Source organism: Brassica oleracea, chromosome C7 (assembly GCF_000695525.1).
Source record: "Brassica oleracea var. oleracea cultivar TO1000 chromosome C7, BOL, whole genome shotgun sequence".
NCBI classification, from domain to species: Eukaryota; Viridiplantae; Streptophyta; class Magnoliopsida; order Brassicales; family Brassicaceae; genus Brassica; species Brassica oleracea.
In genome coordinates, this window is record NC_027754.1 from 14,434,915 (window position 1) to 14,444,561 (window position 9,647).

A 9,647-nucleotide genomic window follows, 5' to 3' on the forward strand; every position below is an offset into this window, starting at 1 on the left:
AATTTATGGTTTTTATTTATATTTTTTATTATTTAATTATAATATTTTCATTTTATATTTGAAAGAGAAATGAATTTTTTTTCAAACAATATTTTAGTAAATGTATTTTTTAAAAAATAATCAATTTAAATTGTTATTATCATTTAATATAATTATTTTTGACATAAATTGAGTTTTCGTTTACATCAAAACTTATCATATTTTAGGATAATTTTAATTTAAAATGTAATTTTCATATTTTTCAAACAAATTCTAAAATTTTTTTTTAAATATTTTGTTATAATTTAAAAAAAAATATTGAGTTGCATTTTAAATAAAAAATAAAGATATTAAAAATATTCTAATTAAAATATGTAAAATTTAATATAGTTTTAAGGAAATGGTCAAAATAAAAAAATTACACATAAAAAAAAATCATGATTTTTGTTAACTGGGCGGATTATTATTTATATGATATCGCAAACGAAAGAAAAATTTATGTTTTACAATTATCTAATTAACTATGTATACTCATTTTTTTATATTTTTTTTATATGATATCACATATTCGTAAAAAAATAGATAGTTTAAGATGCAAAAAAAAAATATTTACTTAATAAATATAATATGAATGAATTTTACAAATACATCATTTAATAAAATAAATAATTAAAAACTGAAAATTCATACCGAGGATCTAGTTGAGGATTAATGTTGGAGTACATCCCCTTAGGGTGGTTCTCCCTCAAAATTTAAGGATTAATGTTCTATTTCATTTAGTGCTGATAGATCAAATTTTCTTAGAAAGACTGACATCTTTCGGTTTGGGAGATGGATGAAAACAAAAAAAGTATTAACTGTGAAATGAGTTTATAGGATATAAGAAGTACAATGAGTTTGCAAACTTCAGTTCTGAAATCTCACAGAATCAGATCAGACACAACCCCAACAATGTCTTTTTTTTCCTATACACATTACAGGAAAAAAAAAAACAATTTGTGGAAAAGAAACTAAATGTTGCATCGGTCATACCCCGAGAACCAAGAAGGTTCGGCGAGTGTTGCCAACTCTGCGTCTTTCTCATAGAATGGCTTGAATTCTTCTTTCCACTGCTGATCACATTCACTCGCTGATGGTTCCACTGGCTCATCATATTTAGCGACATCATCACCATCAAAAGAAGCTTGCAAAGATTCTATGTGATTGTGTGACTCTGCAACGTGTTGTTCTTGTTGGTTAAGAGTGCTGATTCCAGTTTCTTGTTTTTTCTTCTTCAGTTTATCAATCTGTTTATGTGCTTCTGATGCTTCATACTCTGCATCCCTTGCCCGTTTCTGCGGATACACAAGCCAGAAACATTAGGCTAGAGTTATATGATAATACTGATACTAAAATGTTTTAGAAATGTACCTGTGCAATTTTCAATCCTTCTTCAGCTTCCTTAAGTCGAACAAGTAACTCTCCTGCTGCTTCAACAGCTTCAGCTGTATCTCTTAGCTGTGACTGGAGACTCTTGTTCTCATCTCTAAAGTATTGTGCCTCTTTCTCTCTTTGCACTTTCAAAGCTGAGATTTCTGCAGCAAGTGCGTTTATGAATCTGGACTCTGCTCCCTTGACTCCTGCTCTCGCTGCTGCTTTTTTAACATCGTCTATTCCTTCTCGGATCCTCCTGTGCCTTGCAAGCAAGTGCATATGTTTCTCTTCCAGGTCTGCGTATTGCTCAATCATCCGTGCATGTCCTTGCATTGCCATCTGCATTGCTTCCGTCAACTCTTCTACACATCTTTTCTCAGTATCCAGTTCGCGTTTCTGCTTTTCCATCAGCTTCCTGTTGGCATCAAGCTCAGTTCTTAATTCCTCAGCTAGAGAGATCCAGTTGCTCTCTTCTTCATTCCAACGAAGTCTTTCCTGTTCTGATAATGTCTTCTCAGGGCTCTCCTCCATTGACTCAGGAATGGCATTAAGTTGTGGAGTTTGATTAGGGTCACAATTGTGCGTCAGCTTAAGCAGAGAACCTCTTTTCCGAGATGATGTAAAAGATGAGTCAGTGTAACACTGTAGCTGCGCCTTTAAATCACGAATCTCTTCCAATAATACTTCTCTTTCTCCCATTTCACCATAGAAGTTCTTGAAACTTTCAACCTCTTCTTGCGCTCTTTTCAACTCAATCCTGGTCTCCAATACTTCGGGGTGGTTCTCATACATGTCCTTCAGAAGCTGCAGTATTATATATGTAAGGAAACATCTCTTCAATAATTTTCTAAATAATGGAAATCCCCGAAATATTACCTTATGCTCATGCATGAGAGATGCGAATTCTTCATCGAGGAAATCATCTTTCGATAACACGCCGTCCATGAGGCTTTCAAGACGAACAATCTTGTCCTCTCTTGTTTGTCCTATAATGGCATTGCACTCCCTCTCATGTTTGTACTGTTGCACCTGTTCAGTTTCCAGAAATAAATTAGAAAGGTTCCCTTTATATGTAGAAGGTAGATAAGCTAACAAAACCAGAATATAAAATAGGATCATACCAGCCGATTAAGCTGTGATATTTCAGAGGCTTGCTTAGTGCAAAACTCTTCCAGAGCCATTTCTCTTCTGATAGACCCTGCTAGAACCTTTTCCACTGCCTGTAAGGTACAGAAAATTCCCATTATATCGTTATACTTTATACCAAATGCAGAACGGAAAACAAAAACTATTGTAAATGAAATCCTTACCTTAGGAACTTGGAAAATGGACTTCTCTGAAACTTCTGAGTTGTCAACAGGTACTAACTGAAGATTTGAAAGATCACTTGTTTCATGAGCATCACATTCTGCTATGCATTTGCATTTACTGCACAGTACTTCTTTTGAATTCTCGTCCGATATTGTAACAGCTTCCGGATAAGTTTGCACCCCTACATCAGCCTTACTTAAAACTGATGAAGGTTTGTATTCGAGAGCTTTGTAAGAAAACCCGAACGTTGATCGTCTCTGAGCAGTACTCTGGCGATAAGAGTCAAGAATTCTCATGCCTCTGTGGAGGCTAGCTGCCAATTGGTTGGTTGGCACAGGAAAAGCTCCACTTTTATGTGTAGACATAGCCGAAGAAGGTCCCACAGTTTCTGTAGTTACTTGGTTTGCTCTCTCAATATCTTTTTGTGATGCAGTGGACATTGATGATGTCCTCAAGCTTTTCCTGCTATTTCTAACCTTTGGAGAGACGCTCTCAGTGGGAGTTATTAGTAGAGGAGAACCATTTACTGGATCTATGCTGAGGCAAGGTGACCCAGGATTTTCTGAGAAGTTTTCTGTATCATCTGCAGCATCAGCTACTGATGCAATCCCAGAAACAAGAGCTCCGGGAACCAAGTCTTGGCAGGATGGAACGTTCTCCGCTTTGCTAGGTGAATTTTCATTGTTTGTGTCACTAATACAAGAACCGGGGGAATTGGTTACCAAAGGAGTCTGTACACTTGAACCATGATCCAGAGTTTGCACGGCTGTTGGGATGCTAGTTTCTGTCACAGTTGACGCACTATCGGTAGTAACTGCCCCGTCAGTTTGGCAGCTTACATCCTCCATGTTAACATCTGCATCCTCGGGAAATTGATTTCCTGCAGATTGGCCATCAGCTGATTTAAGGTAGGAGTTGTTGAAATCTTCGTCCTTCAGGGCCACAATTTGTAAGGATGACTTTATTTTCTCTACTCTGCCCATCTCCTGATTGTTCTCCTCGGCAGGTGGAGCTGACTGCAAGCCTATTTGAGCACAAAGCCTTTCAACGGCCTCCTCATCTATTTCCATTTCAGTATCCCCATCATCATCTCCATGGGCTAAGAACTTTGGATGACTCAGGCCAAAGCTTCTTAACAAACTCATACTTCTTCGTGCATTCCAGGAAGTGGTATAAGCTGCATTTGGGTTTGTTGGGTTGTTTCCATTGTTCTTCACCCTTTGCAGTTCCTCCTGCATAGTTTACATTAGAAGTTAATTAACATTTGTATAATTAGATATATATTATTTTTTTATTTTTTTACGAGGTGATCAAAAGAATAATGCATACCCTAAGCTGGCGAATCACTTCCCGCAAGAAGTTTACATCATCCTGCATTACTTCATTGACAACTGCCTTGTTTTGTATCGCCTTTGCACGCTGAGCAAATCTCAAAGTACTGAAAGTTTCACTTCTACAACTGCAATGTATTACGCAATTTAATTTGCTAGAAAGTGGAGGAAATATAACTTCTGAAAGTGAGATTCAGGTTCTTAATTTACCTCTGTGAGGGAGAAACTGCACAAACCATAGCTAATTTTGCATTTCCACCAAGAGACTCTTGCAGTAGAAATGTCAGCCTGGAATCTCTGTAGGGTATGTGCCTTTGCTTCCCTGTCTGTGAAATTTCTGCAAGAATATTGATCAAATTCCTGCAAGTAAAAACTCGTATAGTTAACATTTAAATACACTCTCAGTTTCATATTCAGCATAACTTAGAAGTCAGTAGATTCTCAACTAGATACGACCCCCCATTTTCAATTTGTGTTGAAAAGACAGATTCAAATATGCTACACCCATCAAACATTACCCTAAAATGCAATATTAAATGGAACAGAACAATCAACAAGCAGCCATATCAACAATTTTATTCTGATCTTACCCAAGTTGAGAAAGTGATCGATTGATATTCCCAGCTTCCTTCAAACGTTCTCCTGCTGCGCCAGTTGATTTTTGTCTTTCGGAACCAGCCAGATCAACAAGATTTATTCTACTTGTTTTGAAGCTGCTTAGACCATCTGCAGCATTCTGTTACATTACAATGCTGTAAGATATCGATTCCCATACTATTATAACAAACAATGAACTAAAATACTGCTAGACTAGTAAACATCTCAGCCTCATTGCCTAGCTTAAAAACCTTAAGTCGTCAACAAATGTGAAGAATTTAATAAAGGAGACAGCCCACCTTGCAGTGGGATTCAACAATACAAGTGAACACACAATGCGACCTTGAACTCTCTGCATTTACACTTGTTGCACCAGTCCGTCTGTTTCCCAAGCCCTGCACCAGATTCAAACTTAAACATTACTAGTGGTATACTTATTACAGAGAAACAAAATAGGTCAGACAATCTATATGCAAGACTCTGACATGTAGTCATGTTCTTTTTGACATTATATTTACGTAATACTGTAACAAAGTTAAAGTTCAATAACCAGTCTTTCATAGAAAACACCTCTTCTAAAGTTATCAATAGATCACACCTGTAAAACTCCAAGTTAATGTGTACGTTTTGAGCAATCACTCTAGGAAATTTCAGATTCGAAAGTGATTATTTTCCAAAGATGGACATGAAAATGAGAGGGTACAACAAACCTTAATCAGAAGCTGTGACAAATCCTTCAAGTTTTTCACGTATCCCTTAGTCAAATTGTCAACATAAACACCTAACTTGACATCTTCTCTAATCTGGTACAAGATTTAATTAAAAAAAATGAACACAGATTCTTTTTCCTTAAAAAACGTAAATCAAGTTAAAGTTGCAAGTTCTTTTTACCATCAGATTCTTTTGGCTCGGATCAAGAAGATCCGTTATTTGCTCGTTGTATATCTGCAATGAAGATGGCAAAGAGAAACATAAGTATCAGGCTCGGAGAAATGAAAACAACTAAGATAGCATTGACTCATTGAACCTCTAGAAAAGAACAGCGGCACTGGTAACTGAGCTGCCTGTCAGCATGCTTCACTTGCTCCTGCAAACAAAAGAAAACAACTTTTTAACATGCTACCTCTTCCACAAAATGAAACGGAGTGCAAGCAAACAACACCAAGCATCACCTCACTGATACGAGCGAAGAGCAGTTCAAACACTCGTGGAGTCAAACCTCTTTGGTCACCACTCAAATGCTCTTCAAGCAATCCGTTTGCAGGACCCCACATGGTGTAAGTCTTCCCACTACCAGTCTGTTTCAGAAGTTAAAATCACAATCATCTGGTTAAGAAACTGCAATTCAAGCCTAGAGAAACAATAGTTACCTGTCCATAAGCAAAAACAGAACTGTTAAATCCAGCAAGACAGTTTTCTACAAGAGGGGCTCCAACAAGCTGAAAGATTTCATCCTGCAAAAAGAACACAATAAGGAATTGTACAACAAGTTCACCTCAAACATGAGAACTAAAATGGTTACCTGTGTTGACTCAGGGTCAGCAATTGAGTCGAAAGTGAACGTATGCTCGTTTAAAGTGAGGGAATCGCTGGAGATCTTCTTAACTATCATCTCCTCTTCCTCGCCTTTGCTTGGAGGCTTCACTCTGACTATAACCTACAACAATGACATTTCACACTCGCATACAAGCCAAACGAAACTAAAACCTTCTAAAAATAGAAGCTTACCTTCACGCCAGAATCTGAAACTCCACCAGATACTCCGTTCTCCGACGCAGCTTCGGCGCTGAGCTTCCGTTTGAGAGGATTAGCCGACGGCGGACGCGGAGGAAGCGGACACTTCATTTTCGCCGGAGACGACTTGTAATCAGGCGGAAACGAGTTCAGATCTGGAGGCGGAGCGTTCTCTTTGGCGGATCTGGTCTTCCTTTGGGACTTGGGTTTAGACGAGCTAGGGTTCGGCGATTGCGGCTCTCCGACGTCTCGCAAGACAGCGTTTCTTGGCATCATGAAATGCTTCATCCTCCGATTTGAATCCCCAAAGAAGAGAAGAGGGGAACAGTCTGTGTTCGGGCAAGGCAACTACGAAGAAGGGAAGGAGAGAGAGAGAGAGAGCCGTTGATGGTGAGGAATTTGAATTTCTAGATTTGTTTCTCACATGTATTCATCTTAATCTCTGTGCTCGCGAGATGAAATCCAACGGTGAAGACAAACTTAGGGAGGGCCCATGTTTTTATATTATTTTTCTCTTGACATTTTTCAATCCTCACCTCGCAACTGTTTAGTTGGGCTTACGATATAAATAAAGCCCAATTAATAACAACAATTCAAAAGCCCAATATAAACGTTTTTTTGTCAACCAATTTCATTGATAAAGCCCAACGGGCCAGTACACGAGAACCCAACTTAGCTATAAAATATTACAATTTAAAGTCCACCTAAGGCAGTCTCGGTTGTTGCTTGATGGTTGAAAAGCTCGGATCAGAGCATTTTATGAAAAGTGTCATTCATACTGAAAAGTGGCAAAATCTCGGGCGCCATGAGACTTCCAGCAGGTGCTTTCTGACTGCCGCCTCTTCGCCAATAACTGGGTTCATGCTTTCTGATGTAAGCCTCGATTATTCCATCTCCGACACCAAATTAGACGTCAACTCTTCTATCTCTCTCTTCCTCTTTCTCCAATCTTTTTCTTCCCGTGATGAAGAGCTTGCCCCTTTCTCTGGTAAACTATGTCACAGAGAACTTTGATTCCCCCCCGCTCAAGATCGACGGACTAAGCTAACACGATATTACCTTCATAAGACTGAGGAGATCCATCGACTAGATAAGACAGAATGAGGTTTTGAATAAAAACACTGAGAACTGTCTCCAGGATCCGACCAAAGATCGGTACTTTATTGATACTCATTCCCTGAGCAAAAGCAAAGAAGAAGAGTGAAGCGTCATTCGGGATTGAGAACACATTTAAAAGAGATCGCTAAACGAAGATTTTATTCCGACAAACGAAAAGTACAAAATCAATCAAGATGGTTGAAAGATATTTTACAATACAAAAGAGAAATCTCTCTCTAGAGAGAGGAGAGAGACAACCTTTTGATTTGCTATACGTTTTTACTATTTGTTCTTTTTTTTACTAGCTCGTTTTTTTTTTTGAAACACTTTTTTTTGAAACACTTTTTTTTTTTACTAGCTCATGTTAAAGTTTGGTAATACTTTCAGAGTTTACGATATTTTTTGCAACTTATTTAAGTGAAATTGCTCAAATATTAAAACGTAATAACATACTTTGACCTATAGATGATGACGGCTTCAAAGATGATTTCCTTAACCTAATCAAGCTTTCTGGCCAGAGCTGGTTTCAAGCATAGTAAGATAAAAAAAAAAGCACAGTGAAATAAATATTTACAAACAACGTCCTCAAAATATTAATGGTTGATACACATATATATCATTCGGCTTTCGAATTATTATGAATATATTAGTTTAGTAATTGTTTCAGATCCCATAAATCTAAGGACCAGTCCGGTTTTTAGCTAACCTAATCATTGGCGATTTAGGAAAATCCTCAACGCTTCAAAAATCTTCTTCACGCCAGTAATCAAAATATGACAAATCAACATCTTAATTTATTAGCTTTTTTAAAATGTTAATATTAAAAATAATCTTTGAAAACGAAATTAATATTACATAAATATACTAAACTAACAAAATAGATATTAACTTTTCATAACTTACTAAAAAATGCTAACTATTAAAGTAAAATGGAAATTCAATAGAAAATAGTAATATTAACAAAAAAATATGTTTTCTTAGGTATATTTTAATGTTAAAATAGTTAAAATAACCAAAACAATTAAAACTTTTTTGACTAATATATAAAATAAGAAACTTTCTAATTTCTCATATACGAAGTATTGCGTGACTATAAATAATTGTCTAAGTTTCCAAGAGAGTCTAAACTATGGTTGTTTCTGCTTACTTTGAGAAAGTGATAGATACTGAAAAAAAAGAGAAATCTAAAATATGGTTGCTTCTGCTTCTTCCTTGGTATTCCACGACCTCGAGCATGGTTTTAATAAGAAGTTGTTTATTATGAGTTTTGCAAAATGGTTATTTTTGGGAGTTTACTTATGGGTTCATTCACTACAAGAAAACAGCGGTATTCTGACGGACATTACGACAGAAAATGAAATCCTCGGAATATCCCGAGGAATTTCCGAGGAAATTCCGAGGAAACACAAAATTGGGTTTCCTCGGAATATACCGACGGAATTCCGAGGAAATATCAATCCGTCGGAATATTTCGAGGAAATTCCGAGGAAAAATGTGTTCCTCGGAAAAAACCGATGAATTCCGAGGAAATATTATAGCCGTTGGAGAGCCGTTGGGGGATTTTACAAAATTCCGAGGAAATTCCGACGAACTAGCCTTTTCCGTCGGAATTCCGTCGGAATTTCCTCGGTCTGTCGGCAGGATTTAAACTATAAATACAAGCACTCCTCTTCCTCTTCATTCACTCCATATCTTCATCCTCCCTCTTACTCTATTTACACACGAATTTGATTCATAAAAAATATGTCTTCTTCAAATTATTTTCGTTCTTGGATCGATCGACCTCATTTGGATCCGAACACGAGATTGCTTACGGAAGAATACCAACGAGGTATAACCAAATTCTTGGGGTTAGTTTGCGTATGAGAGAAGAAATGTCTACCTTGGATTATGTACTGATGGTTTCAGCCCGTTTGGCAAGAGTGGAAGACAATATTCTCTATGGCCAGTCATTCTTACACCATACAACCTACCCCCAAACTTGTGCTTGCGACGAGAGTTTTTGTTTCTCTCGATTCTCGTTCCCGGACCAGAGCATCCTAAGAGATCACTTGATGTGTTTCTTCAGCCACTAATATATGAGTTGCAACAACTATGGGCTCAAGGTGCTGAAACATACGATGTTTCGTGTAAAGAAAACTTTCAAATGCGAGCAGTACTTATGTGGACAATAAGTGATTTTCG

At 37.2% G+C, this 9,647-nt stretch overlaps 1 protein-coding gene across 1 annotated transcript; it reads right to left on the reverse strand.

Moving 5' to 3' along the window:
- Nucleotides 1-832: 832 nt before the first annotated feature.
- Nucleotides 833-6,807, reverse strand: LOC106306753 (kinesin-like protein KIN12B). Its single transcript, XM_013743484.1, has 16 exons — nt 6,360-6,807; nt 6,154-6,288; nt 6,002-6,085; nt 5,804-5,929; nt 5,659-5,718; nt 5,523-5,576; nt 5,342-5,434; nt 4,931-5,026; nt 4,625-4,770; nt 4,245-4,394; nt 4,033-4,162; nt 2,703-3,935; nt 2,514-2,612; nt 2,269-2,421; nt 1,390-2,196; nt 833-1,313 (listed from the first exon to the last, which is right to left on the reverse strand). The coding sequence occupies exons 1-16, from the start codon at nt 6,651-6,653 to the stop codon at nt 990-992; spliced, it is 3,984 nt and encodes a 1,327-aa protein (XP_013598938.1). The 5' UTR covers nt 6,654-6,807; the 3' UTR covers nt 833-989.
- Between the last annotated feature and the right edge of the window lie 2,840 nt (nt 6,808-9,647).